This window comes from Lithobates pipiens, unplaced genomic scaffold (genome assembly GCF_037356315.1).
Source record: "Lithobates pipiens isolate NorthernLeopardFrog02 unplaced genomic scaffold, aLitPip1_a1.2 Scaffold_8, whole genome shotgun sequence".
Taxonomy (NCBI): domain Eukaryota; kingdom Metazoa; phylum Chordata; class Amphibia; order Anura; family Ranidae; genus Lithobates; species Lithobates pipiens.
The window spans coordinates 120,758,851-120,776,756 of NW_027507903.1; the positions used below are offsets into that span (position 1 = coordinate 120,758,851).

Sequence of the window (17,906 nt, forward strand, 5' to 3'; positions counted from 1 at the left end):
TAAAGTAGTGAGTGTACAGCTTGTATAACAGTGTAAATTTGCTGTCCCCTCAAAATAATTCAACACACAGCCAACACTACATTTGTAGAGGTTGAAGGGGTGGGAGGTTAGCCTGTCAGTGCTCGGCCCATAGGATGCACACTGTATCAAATTGGTCTGCATGGCTGTTGTCCCAGAAGGAAGCCTCTTCTAATGATGATGCACAAGAAAGCCTGCAAACAGTTTGCTGAAGGCAAGCAGACTAAGGACATGGATTACTGGAACCATGTCCAGTGGTCTGATGAGACCAAGATAAACATATTTGGTTCAGATGGTGTCAAGTGTGTGTGGCGGCAACCAGGTGAGGAGTACAAAGATAAATTTGTCTTGCTTGCCTACAGTCAAGCATGGTGGTGGGAGTGTCATGGTCTGGAGCTGCATGAGTGCTGCCGGCACTAGGGAGCTACAGTTCATTGAGGGAACCAAGAATGCCAACTTGTACTGTGACATGTCACAAGCAGAGCATGATCCCCTACCATTCAGAGAATGGGCCGCAGGGCACTATTCCCACATGATAATGACCCAAAAACACCTCCAAGGTGACCACTGCTTTGTTAAAGAAGCTGAGGGTAAAGGTGATGGACTGGCCAAGCATGTCTCCAGACCTAAACCCTATTGAGCATCTGTGGGGCATCCGCAAACTGAAGGTGGAGGAGTGCAAGGTCTCTAACATCCAGCAGCTCTGTGATGTCGTCATGGAGGAGTGGAAGAGGACTTCAGTGGCAACCTGTGAAGCTTTGGTGAACTCCATGCCCAAGAGGGTTAAGGCAGTGCTGGAAAATAATGTTGGCCACACAAAATATTGACACTTTGGGTCCAATTTGGACATTTTCACTTGGGGGGGGGACTCATTTTTGTTGCCAGCGGTTTAGACATTAATGGCCGTGTGTTGAGTTATTTTGAGAGGATAGCAAATTTACACTGTTATACAAGCTGTACACTCACTACTTTACATTGTAGCACAGTGTCATTTCTTCAGTGTTGTCAAATGAAAAGATATAATAAAATATTTAGGGGTGTACTCACTTTTGTAAGATTATGATACTGTAATTAGTTTGGAAATTCTAGAGAAATGTTTAAATAATGCATTACAATTTACATAAACCCATTCGATTTTAGTTGACTAAAATATATTAGATTTTAGTAGACTAAAATATACTGCAGATTTTAGTTGACTAAAATATGACTGAAACTAAAACAATTCAGATGACTAAAATATGACTAAAACTAAAATGGCATTTGAGTCAAGATTAAAACTAAATAGAAATTTGCTGCCAAAATTAACACTGGTGCCCTGTTCACACCACAATGTGCAGATTTTTTCTGTGCAGGAATCTGCAACGTGTATGCAGTTTTCTGCATAAGAAAAAAAAAAAAAAAAAAGACGTGACATCAACATTTGTGTGATCAGGGCATATAACTTACACACATGAAAACTGATGTCAATGTGCATAAAAACTGACTTAAACATGCTTGAAAACTGATGTGAAACTGATGTCTCTGCAAGTGAAATCTGCACGGCTTCCCCATCAGTTTTCATGCAGGTATGGTGTGAACGAGCCCTGAGGCCTGATTCACACCTATGCATTTTTAATGCTTTTTGCATTTTATAGATTTGCACTACAGTCCAGTTAACATGGTTTCCTATGGAGCATAGTGCAAATTTGCAAAATGCTAAAGGCACTAAAAATGCATAGGTGTGAATCAGGCCTTAAAAACGTGCCTAAAGCCTCATGCACACGAGACGCAGTTAAACGCGCGTTCAGATGCAGTTGGACAGTTTTTTCAACTGCACCTGAACTCATTCAATGTTATCCTATGTGTCCATGCACACAGTCTCGTTTTTTTCCGTTTATATGCAGTTGCGTTTAATCTCGTTTTTCCAGAAGCAAAAAAATGCGTTCAGAAACAAAAATTTCTGCGTTTCAGACGCAAAACGCGGCAAAACGCGGTAAAACGCGGCAAAACGCCGCTACCGCGTTTAGCCGCGTTTGCGTTTATATGCGTTTTTAAAGGTGACCTTTTTTTTTACATTAAAAATCTCAAAAATGATTGCAAATGATGAAAAACCATTAGAAAAATATTTTAAACAATTGCAATTGCAAGTGGACAATCCACAACTTGTGGCAAGTGACGTGGCAAGTGGACAATCCACAACTTGTGGCAAGTGACATGGCAGGTGGCAAGTGATGTGGCAAGTGGACAATCCACAACTTGTGGCAAGTGACGTGGCAGGTGAAGTGGCAAGTGACGTGGAAAGTGGACAATAGACAACTTGTGGCAGGTGACGTGGCAAGTGACCTGGCAGGTGACGCGGCAAGTGACTTGGCAGGTGACGTGGCAAGTGGAAAATCAACAACTTGTGGCAGGTGACTGGCATGTGACGTGGCAAGTGGACAATAGACAACTTGTGGCAGGTGACGTGGCAAGTGACCTGGCAGGTGACGCGGCAAGTGACTTGGCAGGTGACGTGGCAAGTGGAAAATCAACAACTTGTGGCAGGTGACTGGCATGTGACGTGGCAAGTGGACAATCCATAACTTGTGGCAGGTGACGTGGCAAGTGACGTGGCAAGTGGACAATCCACTTGTGGCAGGGGACGTGGCAAGTGACATGGCAAGTGGACAATCCACTTGTGGAAGGTGATGTGGCAAGTGACGTGGCGAGTGGACAATCCACAACTTGTGTCAGGTGACGTGGCAAGTGGACAATCCACAACTTGTGGCAGGTGATGGGGCAAGTGATGTGGCAAGTGGACAATCCACTTGTGGCAGGGGATGTGGCAAGTGACGTGGCGAGTGGACAATCCACAACTTGTGTCAGGTGACGTGGCAAGTGGACAATCCACAACTTGTGGCAGGTGATGTGGCAAGTGATGTGGCAAGTGGACAATCCACTTGTGGCAGGTGACGTGGCAGGGGATGTGGCAAGGGATGTGGCAAGTGGACAATCCACAACTTGTGGCAGGTGATGTGGCTGGTGACGTGGCAAGTGGACAATCCACATCTTGTGGCAGGTGACGTGGCAGGTGACGTGGAAAGTGGTGTGGCAAGTGGACAATCCACAACTTGTGGCAGGTGATGTGGCTGGTGACGTGGTAAGTGGACAATCCACAACTTGTGGCAGATGGCATGCCAGGTGACGTGGAAAGTGGACAATCCACATCTTGTGGCAAGTGACGTGGCAGGTGATGTGGCAAGTGACGTGGCAAGTGGACAATCCACAACTTGTGGCAGGTGATGTGGCAAGTGACGTGGCAGCTGACGTGGCAAGTGGACAATCCAAAACTTGTGGCAGGTGACGTGGCAAGTGACGTGGCAGGTGACGTGGCAAGTGATGTGGCAAGTGGACAATCCACAGCTTGTGGCAAGTGACGTGGCAAGTGGACAATCCACAACTTGTGGCAGGTGACGTGGCAGGTGACGTGGCAGGTGAAGTGGCAAGTGACGCGGCAAGTAGACAATCCACAACTTGTGGCAGGTGATGTGGCAAGTGACGTGGCAGGTGATGTGGCAAGTCACGTGGCAAGTGGACAATCCACAACTTGTGGCAGGTGATGTGGCTGGTGACGTGTCAAGTGGACAATCCACAGCTTGTGGCAGGTGGCATGGCAGATGACGTGGAAAGTGGACAATCCACATCTCGTGGCAAGTGACGTGGCAGCTGACGTGGCAAGTGACGTGGCAAGTGGACAATCCAAAACTTGTGGCAGGTGACGTGGCAGGTGACGTGGCAAGTGACGTGGCAGGTGACGTGGCAAGTGATGTGGCAAGTGGACAATCCACAGCTTGTGGCAAGTGACGTGGCAAGTGGACAATCCACAACTTGTGGCAGGTGACGTGGCAAGTGAACAATCCACAACTTGTGGCAGGTGACGTGGCAAGTGACGTGGCAGGTGATGTGGCTGGTGACGTGGCAAGTGGACAATCCACAGCTTGTGGCAGGTGGCATGGCAGATGACGTGGAAAGTGGACAATCCACATCTCGTGGCAAGTGACGTGGCAGTTGATGTGGCAAGTGACGTGGCAAGTGGACAATCCACAATTTGTGGCAGGTGACGTGGCAGGTGATGTGGCAAGTGGACAATCCCCAACTTGTGGCAAGTGACGTGGCAAGTGGACAATCCACAACTTGTGGCAGGTGCCGTGGCAAGTGACACGGCAAATGCAAGTGTACAACTGCTCTCTATGCTGCTGCTGCTCACTCTGATCAAAATAGCAGAAATAGTTTAAAAAAATGCTTTGAGAGCTTGGGGAGGGTCTACATGATGTGATCTTTATAAACGCGTCTAAACGCAAACGCGTCTAAACGCGTCTAAACGCGTCTAAACGCGACATGCAAAACGCGCGTTTCTAAACGCGCGTTTCAGCTTTTTTTTAACAGAGGTTTCATCTGCGTCTCGTGTGCATGAGGCCTAAAGCTGCGTTTTTAAAAATGCATTAAGATGAGTTTAGACGCGTTCAGGCATTTATTCATTTCATTGGGCAGAATATTCATTTATTCTGGCCACGGAAGTGAATGAACAATCAAGCGCCCAATGAACCTGGTGTTTAGGCATGTTTAGACATGTTTAGGCCAGCTGGGCATTTCTTCTGACCAAATGTTCCTCTTTCAACATGATTTAGGTGCATTCAGATTTGTGCCCCTAAACGCCCCTGCCTCTAAACACCCGTAAAGGCCTATGTGTGCATGGACACATAGGCTAATATAGTAGGGCATTTAGGCTGGATTCACATCTATGCAGTTTTAGTGCTTTTTGCATTTTGCAGATTTACTACAGTCAATTTAACATGATTTCCTATGGAACACGTTCTGTAGCGCAAATCTGCAAAATGCAAAAAGCACTAAAAATGCATAGGTGTGAATCCAGCCTTAGAGGCAGAAAAAAAAAACGCCAAGAGGGGCGATTGACAGCTGCAGTGTGCACGAGGCCTTAGAAGAAGATCTAGGAACTTTTCATACAATATCCTATTTGCAAAACAAATATTAATTAGCAGAAAGATGGTTTTCTGTTCACAAAGTGTCAAATTCTGCTACAGCACTGATACTGTATGACCATTATCTTTGCAGCTTGGTAAATGCCAGTTTAAGTGGTTTTATGACCTTAACAAGGGAACATCATGAAAATAACCTCATCAACATCCTGACATTCTGTAAGCAAAGTCCTTTCATGAAATGCACCCTCCCCCAGTGATCCTTGGGCCTCTGTACAAAAGATATTATGTATTATGTGACATCACATAGGAAGATGAGGAGGAAGCTGAAGGAAGGAAGAATTATTTCATTTCCTTCTGCACTATGACTTGTCCAGTAGTGCTTCCTGTCTCTGTGTTTAATGTTTCCTTCATTTCAGCATTATTATTCCCTTTCTTGCCAGCTTGTATATGCCTAAATATGGTTTTCCTATGTGGTATTACCATTCAACTACTTAGTCTTGGGCATCCTCAAACATGCCATGGTCATCAGATTTTACATACTTTTGTACTACCCCATTACATAAAACCATGTCACTAGGTCACATTGTATTGGCAGCGTACTGGACATTCTCTCTTCGTTAACCCATGAAACTTACAGCTCCAGGATGAGAACCACATCAGTCTTGTTCTCATATACATCCTGAAGGGTGACGATGTTAGGATGCTGGATACCACGTAGTATGTTCACCTCCCTTTCAATCTCTTCCCGAGTTACACCTCTACGACTAATCTGGCTCTGTCTCTTCTTGATGAATTTTGCAGCGTATTCTATGCTGGTCTTCTTCTCTCTGCACCTCTTTACTATGGCAAATTGCCCGCTGGGGAAACAGAAAACAAGCTGTAAGTCCAGAGCTATGCAGAGTTGGATAGATGAGAACATATCGCAGTCTATTTAGGTATAACCATCAGTTCTGGATTACAAATTTCAGTATGTACAGTGCCTTGCAAAAGTATTCAACCCCCTTAGCATTTTTCGTGTTTTTTTGCCTCACAACCTGGAATTAACATGGATTGTATGAAGATTTGCATCATTTAATTAACAGAACATGCCTACAACTTTGAAGATGTTTTAATTTTTTATTGTGAAGCAAACAAAAAAATAGGACAAAATAACAGAAAAAGTAAATGTGCATAACTATTCACCCCCCTAAAGTCAATACTTTGTAGAGCCACCTTTTGCGGTTATCACAGCTCCAAGTTGCTTTGGATAAGTCTCTATGAGCTTGCCACATCTTACCACTGGGATTTTTGTCCATTTCTCCTTGCAAACCTGCTCTAGCTCATTCAAGTTGGATGGAGCGCTTGTGAACAGCAATCTTTAAGTCTGACCACAGATTTTCTATTGGATTGAGGTCTGGGCTTTGATTAGGCCATTCCAACACATTTATGTTTCCCCTTAAACCACTCAAGTGTTGCTTTAGCAGTGTATTGGGGTTATTGTCCTGCTGGAAGGTGAAACTCCATCCTAGCCTCAAATCACATACAGAGTAGTATAGGTTTTGAGAAAGAATATCCCTGTATTTAGCACCATCCATCTTTCCTTCAACTCTGACCAGTTTCCCAGTCCCGACTGCTGAAAAATATCCCCACAGCATGATGCTGCCACCACCATGTATCACTGGGGATGGTGTTTGCGCCAGACACAGAGTTTTCTTTGATGGCCAAAAAGTTCAATTTTAGTCTCATCAGACCAGAGCACCTTCCTCCATATATTTTGGGAGTCTCCCACATGCCTTTTCGCAAACAAAAAATGTGCCATTTTGTTTTTTCCTGAAAGTAATGGCTTTCTTCTGGTAACTCTGCCATAAAGCCCAACTCTGTGGAGCGTACAGCTTATTGTTGTCCTATGTACAGATACTCCAGTCACTGCTGTGGAACTCTGCAGCTCCTCCAGGGTTACTTTAGGTCTGTGCTACTTCTCTGATTAATGCCCTCCTTGCCCGGTCTGTAAGTTTGGCGTGCAGCCGTCTATTTGCAGGTTTGCTGATGGGCCATGTTCTCTCCATTTGGTTATGATAGATTTGATGGTACACCTAGGCATCATCAATGATTTGGATATTTTTTTATAACCTAACCCTGACTTGTACTTCTCAGCAACATTGTCCCTTACTTGTTTGGAGATTTCTTTGATCTTCATGGCAGCATTTGGTTAGTGGTGCCTCTTGCTCAGGTGTTGCTGCCTCTGGGGCCTTTCAAAAAGGTGTGTATATGTAATGACAGATCAAGTGACACTTAGCCCTTGTACACACGGACGGACATTCTGACAATTAAATCCGTTGGATTTTGTCCAACGGATTTTGTCTGAAACTGTTGCATACACACGGTCGGACAAAGTTGTTGGAAAATCCGATTTTACATAACGTGATGACGTTATTTTGTTAGAACGGGACTATGTTCAGGCTAGTAGCCAATAGCTTTATGTCTAAGAATTTGATATGAGCATGCGTGGCACTTTGTCCGTCGGAGTAGGCTACACATGATCGGAGTATGTCTGATTGGAGCATTTTGTCGCAAAATTTTACGGACAAGTTGGAAAAGTTGGTCCGTCGGATACTCCAATGGAAACAGTCCGATAGAGACCACACACAGTCGGATTATCCGACAAAACGGTCCGATAGGACACATTCCGAGGGAATCTCCGACTGTGTGTACAAGGGCTTAGATTGCACACAGGAGGACATAATTTCACTAATTATGTGACTTCTGAAGGTAATTGTTTGCACCAGAGCTTTTTATGGGCTTCATAACAAAGGGGGTGAATACATAGGCATATGCCAAATATCAGTTTTTAATTTCTGAAAAGTTTTATATATATATATATATATATATATATGTTTCTAATTTGACTTCACCGACTTAGACTATTGTGTTCTGATCCATCACATATAATTCAGAAAAAAAAATGAACTAAAGGCTGTAATGTAACAAAATAGGTAAAAAGCCAAGGAGGTGAATACTTTTGCAAGGCTCTGTATCAATATTATTAACAGCTATGCTATCTTTTCACTTCTCATCAGTATTCATGATGAGGGACAATGGGCTGAAAAAATTGTATGAAGTTATATAAACAGCTATATTGGTGCTTTAAACCGATAGTCCTCTGTGCACAGTTGGTTATTGTGACATTAAATCAGAAGAATCACCATAACTACAAAATCGCTATCGAATACTCCATGTAGGAATTGGTTCCGTACTGATCTGGACTGCGTTTGCTGAGCTAGGGTGATCAACAGCGACCACTCCTCTTCCCCGGTTATTTGACCACATTGCTACAAAGGAGACTACGTTTTAATGAGGTCTCAGTGACAATACTAACAGATGAGAGGGGCCGGTGACAGGCAAACGCACAACAGAAGAGAGAAGTGGTTATGGTGCTCGTCTATGGCAGAAGGCGCAGTGTAGATCACAACACAGGAAATGTCTCTGGCTCATCTATAGTAGCAAGCATAGTGCAAGCATAGTGCCCATCACAACACAAGTGTGTCTGGATCGTCTATAGCAGCAGACTCAGTGCAGAACACAAGACGTTTGGACAAAACTCAACTTTAAGTGCAGTAAAAAATAAACACAAGGTCACAATATTGACTGTGCTGATTATGCAAATCTCAGGACTGCCTGGACAAAGCAAAAACATATTTTGGAAGGAAAACAGCTCCCTTATAGTGATGGACGAACTTCCGACGGGACGTTTCGCGAACGCGAAACGCGAACGGACACAAACGTTCGCGAAAACGACCGTTCGCCGCGGGCTCCATTGACTTCAATGGGAGGCGAATTTCGCAAACCTTTAGGTCGAATTTGCGGCCACGGGGTAATTATTAGGGGGTAGCACGTAGTCCCACCACCTGGACAATAGCATAATACATGTATGAGGTGAATTTGGGATCGATAACTACAAGCATTTTTTTTTTATTTGGGAAATTGTTCTGACAATTCAGGACTATGGAGCTAATGAAGGCAATGGAGGAGAGGGAAGGTCAGGGACCAGGGTAGGCAAACAAGAGGGTGCAGGAGATACAGAGCACTGACAGCAGCACCGTAATACAGAGCACTGACATCAGCACCGTGACATACAGCGCTGACAGCAGCTCCGTGACATACAGCGCTGACAGCAGCTCCGTGACATACAGCGCTGACAGCAGCTCCGTGACATACAGCGCTGACAGCAGCTCCGTGACATACAGCGCTGACAGCAGCTCCGTGACATACAGCGCTGACAGCAGCACCGTGACATACAGCGCTGACAGCAGCTCCGTGACATACAGCGCTGACAGCAGCTCCGTGACATACAGCGCTGACAGCAGCTCCGTGACATACAGCACTGACAGCAGCTCCGTGACATACAGCGCTGACAGCAGCTCCGTGACATACAGCGCTGACAGCAGCACCGTGACATACAGCGCTGACAGCAGCTCCGTGACATACAGCGCTGACAGCAGCTCCGTGACATACAGCGCTGACAGCAGCTCCGTGACATACAGCGCTGACAGCAGCTCCGTGACATACAGCGCTGACAGCAGCTCCGTGACATACAGCGCTGACAGCAGCTCCGTGACATACAGCGCTGACAGCAGCTCCGTGACATACAGCGCTGACAGCAGCTCCGTGACATACAGCGCTGACAGCAGCTCCGTGACATACAGCGCTGACAGCAGCTCCGTGACATACAGCGCTGACAGCAGCACCGTAAGCAGCCCCAGGAGGAAGTCAGCACAGCACAGGGATGGTGTGATCCCCTCATAATAAGAACCCCCAGGAGGAAGTCAGCACAGCACAGGGATGGTGGGAGCCCCTCATAATAAGAACACCCAGGAGGAAGTCAGCACAGCACAGGGATGGTGGGAACCCCTCATAATAAGCAGCCCCAGTAGAAATATGACACCGCTCAACCTCTTCAAAGAGGAGGGTAGGGGCATATAGTACGGTGTGCTTTTTTGGGTCAGGGAAGTGAGCCAAATGAATTAAGAAGGTCTGTGTGCTTGATTCCAAAAATTGTTTATAGACATATACATGGTCTACTGATCACATGTGTTGAATTCCTCCGAGATCCATGCCTCATTCATTTTTAGAAATGTGAGGTAGTTAACACTGTGGTGAGCTAGGCGAGTACGCTTATCGGTCACAATCCCCCCTGCTGCGCTGAACGTCCTTTCGGACAGGACACTGGATGAGGGGCAAGCCAACAGTTCGATTGCAAATTGGGCAAGCTCTGGCCAGAGGTCAAGCCTGCCCACCCAGTAGTCTAGGGGTTCATCACTCCTCAGAGCGTCCACATCGGCCGTTAACCCAATGTAGTCGGACACCTGACGGTCTAGGCGTTCCCTGATGCTGGATCCGGATGACACCTGTCGATGGGTCGGCTGAAAGAATGACCTCATATCCGAAGTCACCAACACATCTTCAAACCGGCCTCTTCTTGCAGGCGCTGTTGGATTGGTACCCGCAAATCCTTCTCTGGGAGTGGGAATTGCTCCTCTGCCAGCGCACGCAAAAGCAGAATGCAGCATTTCTCGAAGCAAGGCCTGGAAGTGCTGCATTCTGACAGCCCTCTGCGACGGCGGTAACATTTCCGCCATTTTGTGTTTGTACCGGGGGTCTAAGTACGTTGCCACCCAGTACTGGTCCTTGACCCTCATGCTTTTTATACGGGGGTCCCTATTAAAACACTGGAGCATGAAGGCCCCCATTTGCACTAAAGTGGAAGCGGTGTGGTGGCCTGGCTCCTGCTCATCATCCAGGATAATGTCGTCCTCTTCATTCTCCTCTCCCCATCCTCGCACAACAGGGATCCCAGAAAGGTTTAAAGCATGCTCTTCTTGCTCCTGCTCATCCGCCCCGGCACCATCCTCCTCTGACTCCTCATCAGACTCCTGTTGTTGACTTGTCTCAGATAGAGTAGCCCCCCCTGGGAATTCATCCAGCATTGCGACTTCCTCATCTTCCCGCTCCTGCTCCTCCACAGCCTGATCAATGACACGACGCAATGCACGCTCCAGAAAGAAGGCATAAGGTACCATGTCACTGATGGCGCCATGGCTGCGACTGACCAGTTTGGTGATCTCCTCAAATGGCCGCAGAAGTCTGCATGTGTCGCGCATGAGCAGCCACTGGCGCGGTGAAAAAAAACCCAGCTCCCCAGAACCGTTTCTTTCGCAGAGTTCATACAGGTAGACGTTAACTGCACGTTTCTGCTGGAGCAGCCTATCAAGCATATAGAAGGTTGAGTTCCATCGCGTCGGGCAATCGCAAATAAGACGTCTGACCGGCAGATGGTGTCGCCGCTGAATGTCAGCAAGGCGAGCCATGGCCGTGTAAGATCTTCTGAAATGGGCCGAGATTTTCCTTGCCTGCCGCAAGATGTCCTGGACCCCAGGGTATTTGACAAGGAATCGCTGCACGACCAAGTTTAAGACGTGTGCCATGCACGGCACGTGCGTGATTTTGCCCTGTTTCAATGCGCTAAGCAGATTGGCACCGTTGTCACACACCACTTTACCAACTGTCAAATTGAGCGGTGTTAGCCACTCATCTGCCTGTGAACGCAAAGCTGAAAGGAGTGCCGGGCCAGTGTGGCTCTTTGCTTCCAGGCACAACAGACGCAGCACGGCATGGCAACGTCTCACCTGGCATGTGGAATAGGTTCTGGGGAGCTTGGGCGGTGCAGTGGAAGAGACGCTAGCAGCGGAAAAGGAGGAGGCAGCTGAGGAGGAGAGGGAGGAGGATGGAGTAGGAGGAGGAGAAGAAGAGTCAGGCCTGCATGCAATCCGTGGCGGTAAAACCAAATCTACACGGGTGCCACGGGTTACATGCTTGACGGCCGTCAGAAGGTTCACCCAGTGGGCAGTAAAACTGATATACCTTCCCTGCCCGTGTTTGCTAGACCACGTGTCTGTGGTCAGATGTATCTTGGCACCGACACTGTGTGCCAGAGATACATTCACTTGCCGCTGAACATGGCCATATAGCTCTGGGATGCCCTTCTCTGAGAAATACTTCCTTCCTGGGACCTTCCATTGTGGTGTTCCAATGGCCACAAATTTGCGAAAGGCCTCCGAGTCCACCAGTTTATATGGCAGTAGTTGGCGGGCTATGAGTTCTGACAAGCCAGCCGCCAACCGTTGGGCAAGAGGGTTATCCGGCGTCATCATTTTTTTACGCTCAAACATTAGGCCCACGGAAGCCTGCCTTTTTGCAGAAAAATGTGAGCTTGGCGTGATGGAAGGTGGAGTGGAGGACAATTGTGAGGAGAGAGGAGAAGGAGAAGTAGAAGACGAGGCTGGACGGTGAGAGCCTGCAGTGTGGCTTTGTGTGTTCCGTTGCTCCCACTGGGCTCGGTGATGGCTGCTCATGTGCCTTCTTAAGGCGGTCGTCCCTAGGTGAGTATTGGGCTTACCGCGACTAACGCGTTGACTGCAAAGATTGCAGATGGCAACGCTATTGTCAGCAGCGGACACGTTAAAAAAAGCCCACACTGCGGAGCCATGTGCCGGTGTCCTGGGAGCGCCAGATGTGACCGTACATGGTCGATGACTCGCTCCTGATACATTTGCAGTCTGCTTTGTCCCTGCTGTGCAATGTAAGTCATTGCTGCTTCTCCTCCCTATCTGCTGGTCCATATCTCCCTCTGAACTCCCCTCCTCTTCCTCTCTTGTGGGCACCCACGTGACATCACTAGACACGTCATCATCAACGTCACCTTCCCCACCGCTATAAGTAGAGTAGGCAGCAACACCGGGGACCAACCTCCTCCTTGGGCTGATCTGGGTACTGGCGTCAGACTGCTGAGTAGCGCTTGTTGCTACCTCCTCTTCCTGATCCAATACCAAGAGTGGCTGCGCATCAGAAATGTCCTCTTGATATGGATCGGAAAATAATTCCAGTGACTCAAGCGGAAGGTATGTGGTGGTGGTGGTGGTGGTCGTGTTGTTGGTGGTAGTGTCTTTGGGGGTGCACATAGCAGAGAGTGAAGAAGAGGGTGCAGATCGAGAGGATGAGGAGGGTGCAGAAGAGTAAGGCTGAGCGAGCCACTCAACCAAGTCTGGTGCATCCTTTAAAGTAATTGAACGCACCTTCTGCAACTTCCCACTTTGGCTCAAGCCTGTTGCTCCTGCCCTACCCCTACCACCCCTGCGGAAGGGCCTGCCTCTTCCTCTGCATGTCATTTTTTAAATGACCCTGTGACAAAACTCTTAGTCCCTATACCGCTGAAGGACTGCTGCAGTATAGGTGAGCGGTCAGCAGTGGTGCACGTCAACCCTATCTATTGTGGACCTATAGCGGTCCTTACAGAACAGCAGACTGTACCGCACTCAAGCCTATGTACCGTAGCACCCTATACCAAGTTACCAGTCCTTATAAGAACTTTTGTGGACCAAGCAGGTTGTGTATTAGTGTTTAGCAGACTGTACGTCAGTCCCTATACCGCTGAAGGACTGCTGCAGTATAGGGCAGCGGTCAGCAGTGGTGCACGTCAACCCTATCTATTGTGGACCGATAGCGGTCCTTACAGAACAGCAGACTGTACCGCACTCAAGCCTATGTACCGTAGCACCCTATACCAAGTTACCAGTCCTTATAAGAACTTTTGTGGACCAAGCAGGTTGTGTGTTAGTGTTTAGCAGACTGTGCGTCAGTCCCTATACCGCTGAAGGACTGCTGCAGTATAGGGCAGCGGTCAGCAGTAGTGCACGGCAACCCTATGTATTGTGGACCGATAGCGGTCCTTACAGAACAGCAGACTGTAACGCACTCAGGCCTATGTACCGTAGCACCCTATACCAAGTTACCAGTCCTTATAAGAACTTTTGTGGACCAAGCAGGTTGTGTGTTAGTGATTAGCAGACTGTACGTCAGTCCCTATACCAATGAAGGACTGCTGCAGTATAGGGCAGCGGTCAGCAGTAGTGCACGGCAACCCTATGTATTGTGGACCGATAGCGGTCCTTACAGAACAGCAGACTGTAACGCACTCAGGCCTATGTACCGTAGCACCCTATACCAAGTTACCAGTCCTTATAAAAACTTTTGTGGACCAAGCAGGTTGTGTGTTAGTGTTTAGCAGACTGTGCGTCAGTCCCTATACCGCTGAAGGACTGCTGCAGTATAGGGCAGCGGTCAGCAGTGGTGCACGTCAACCCTATCTATTGTGGACCGATAGCGGTCCTTACAGAACAGCAGACTGTACCGCACTCAAGCCTATGTACCGTAGCACCCTATACCAAGTTACCAGTCCTTATAAGAACTTTTGTGGAACAAGCAGGTTGTGTGTTAGTGATTAGCAGACTGTACGTCAGTCCCTATACCAATGAAGGACTGCTGCAGTATAGGGCAGCGGTCAGCAGTAGTGCACGGCAACCCTATGTATTGTGGACCGATAGCGGTCCTTACAGAACAGCAGACTGTACTGCACTCAGGCCTATGTACCGTAGCACCCTATACCAAGTTACCAGTCCTTATAAAAACTTTTGTGGACCAAGCAGGTTGTGTGTTAGTGTTTAGCAGACTGTGCGTCAGTCCCTATACCGCTGAAGGACTGCTGCAGTATAGGGCAGCGGTCAGCAGTAGTGCACGGCAACCCTATGTATTGTGGACCGATAGCGGTCCTTACAGAACAGCAGACTGTACTGCACTCAGGCCTATGTACCGTAGCACCCTATACCAAGTTACCAGTCCTTATAAGAACTTTTGTGGACCAAGCAGGTTGTGTGTTAGTGATTAGCAGACTGTACGTCAGTCCCTATACCAATGAAGGACTGCTGCAGTATAGGGCAGCGGTCAGCAGTAGTGCACGGCAACCCTATGTATTGTGGACCGATAGCGGTCCTTACAGAACAGCAGACTGTAACGCACTCAGGCCTATGTACCGTAGCACCCTATACCAAGTTACCAGTCCTTATAAAAACTTTTGTGGACCAAGCAGGTTGTGTGTTAGTGTTTAGCAGACTGTGCGTCAGTCCCTATACCGCTGAAGGACTGCTGCAGTATAGGGCAGCGGTCAGCAGTAGTGCACGGCAACCCTATGTATTGTGGACCGATAGCGGTCCTTACAGAACAGCAGACTGTAACGCACTCAGGCCTATGTACCGTAGCACCCTATACCAAGTTACCAGTCCTTATAAGAACTTTTGTGGACCAAGCAGGTTGTGTGTTAGTGATTAGCAGACTGTACGTCAGTCCCTATACCAATGAAGGACTGCTGCAGTATAGGGCAGCGGTCAGCAGTAGTGCACGGCAACCCTATGTATTGTGGACCGATAGCGGTCCTTACAGAACAGCAGACTGTAACGCACTCAGGCCTATGTACCGTAGCACCCTATACCAAGTTACCAGTCCTTATAAGAACTTTTGTGGAACAAGCAGGTTGTGTGTTAGTGATTAGCAGACTGTACGTCAGTCCCTATACCAATGAAGGACTGCTGCAGTATAGGGCAGCGGTCAGCAGTAGTGCACGGCAACCCTATGTATTGTGGACCGATAGCGGTCCTTACAGAACAGCAGACTGTAACGCACTCAGGCCTATGTACCGTAGCACCCTATACCAAGTTACCAGTCCTTATAAGAACTTTTGTGGACCAAGCAGGTTGTGTGTTAGTGATTAGCAGACTGTACGTCAGTCCCTATACCAATGAAGGACTGCTGCAGTATAGGGCAGCGGTCAGCAGTAGTGCACGGCAACCCTATGTATTGTGGACCGATAGCGGTCCTTACAGAACAGCAGACTGTACTGCACTCAGGCCTATGTACCGTAGCACCCTATACCAAGTTACCAGTCCTTATAAAAACTTTTGTGGACCAAGCAGGTTGTGTGTTAGTGTTTAGCAGACTGTGCGTCAGTCCCTATACCGCTGAAGGACTGCTGCAGTATAGGGCAGCGGTCAGCAGTAGTGCACGGCAACCCTATGTATTGTGGACCGATAGCGGTCCTTACAGAACAGCAGACTGTAACGCACTCAGGCCTATGTACCGTAGCACCCTATACCAAGTTACCAGTCCTTATAAGAACTTTTGTGGACCAAGCAGGTTGTGTGTTAGTGATTAGCAGACTGTACGTCAGTCCCTATACCAATGAAGGACTGCTGCAGTATAGGGCAGCGGTCAGCAGTAGTGCACGGCAACCCTATGTATTGTGGACCGATAGCGGTCCTTACAGAACAGCAGACTGTACCGCACCCAAGCCTATGTACCGTAGCACCCTAGACAGACCAAGTTACCAGTCCTGATAAAGAGCTTTGTGGAACAAGTGAGTTGTGAATGATTAGCAGACTGCAGCAGAAGGGCAGCAGTCAAGTATAATATTCTTTCTATATTTGGAAGAAAGAATATTATACGTGTACAAGCCTATTACCGTACCACTGATACCAGTCCTGAAAAGAACCTTTGTGGAACTAATAGTAACAGCAAGTCTTTAAAATTATCCTCACTGCCTGACACACTGCTTCCTGCCTGTCCCTATACAAATTGGCAAAAAAGAGTAGGCTGGAACGATTAGCTGGAACAGCTCTTTTGTGGACCTGATAGTAACAGCTAATGATGATGATGATGATGATGATGAAGAAAGACTAATCTGGCTGAGCTGTCCCTAAAATAGCAGCATACAGCGCTCTGTCCCTTTATCTAAACTGACAAAAGAAACTCAGGCTGCTGACCTAACACCTATACCAGTCCTGAAAAGAACTTTTGTGTACCAAATAGCTAGCGTTTTCTCTGTCCCTACTCCACACAGGATCCTTTCCCTACAGTGACAGAAGAAAGAATGTAAAATGGCCACCGGATCGGGTGTATTTATAGGTTAGGGGGAATGTCCAAGTGTCCATGAGCTGTCATGTCTCAATTGGTTGTCCTGTAACACATGATAAACGTGTCACGAAAGGTTAAAGTTCTTGTATACATTAAACACGTAAGTCCGCCGGGGCGAACGACGGAAAAAGGCGTTCGAACCCGCGGACGGCGAAAGTCGGAAATTCGCCGCGAAACGACCGCCGGGCGAACCGTTCGGCCATCACTACTCCCTTATATGTATTATATTGTGCATTTCACTGTTGCCTGCAGTGCGGCGTTGCAGACTACACATTTCTCATGCAATATGTATAATGCTCTTGGTGTGTATTTAATATTTCTCCAAATCATGCAGCTGCCTGTCCTTGCTGAAACTTTTCTGTAATCAGTAACAAGCTAATTTCTGCAAGATTAGAATATAATATGTACAATAAAGTAGTATGATGTCTGATGTTACTGTACTGTGTACTCATAAAGTATTATTCACAATACTTATTTATTTTGTTTGCCCAACAACAGGTGTGTCGTCACGTAGCAAACAGTTCCCCAACCATATCACCTTTCACCTAACAGATAGAGGCACCTGTTACTTCTTTTATATGGTGCTCCTTTACTATAGAAAAGCCTTTCTCAACCTTTTCAACACAGAAGAACCCTTGAAATAGTTCTCCATTCATGGGGAACCCCTGCTAAAAATTAGAAATCTACAACTCATGATAAATTAGTGTGATGGTCAGTGGGAAGAATGGTCCTTACACATATGGTCATTGGGAAGAATTACCTCCTTACAGATAGCTAAAAAGATCAATGGTGTCAGTGGGAATTTATCTGAGAGGCAGAAATTGCCCAATGCTGAAGGAACCCCTAGCAACCTCTGGAGGAACCCTGGTTGAGAATCACTGCTATAGAATGTAGTCAAAGGCTTATTTTTTATGAAAACAAGAAAGAAACTAAGAAAGCAGATGCAGATGCAGATGCTGTCTATATAACCAGTCAGAGTCCAGATGTCATTGTGGTAGACCTAAAAGTTAGGCTTTCAGGCAACAAAACCATGGAATTTTGTTCGAAGGATGTTGGCTCCAGCTTCTCTTGCATACACACGATCACACAAATGTT

The 17,906-nt window shown here is 47.2% G+C and overlaps 1 protein-coding gene across 2 annotated transcripts in view; it reads right to left on the bottom strand.

Annotated features, from left to right (window-relative positions):
• Positions 1-17,906, bottom strand: part of DAPK2 (death associated protein kinase 2) — a 162,794-nt gene that overhangs the window by 103,449 nt on the left and 41,439 nt on the right. For both annotated transcript variants that reach the window (XM_077469643.1, XM_077469642.1), the window contains exon 3: positions 5,612-5,833. In XM_077469643.1, coding sequence (XP_077325769.1) covers positions 5,612-5,833 — 222 coding nt within the window. The remainder of the gene's footprint in view (positions 1-5,611; positions 5,834-17,906) is intronic.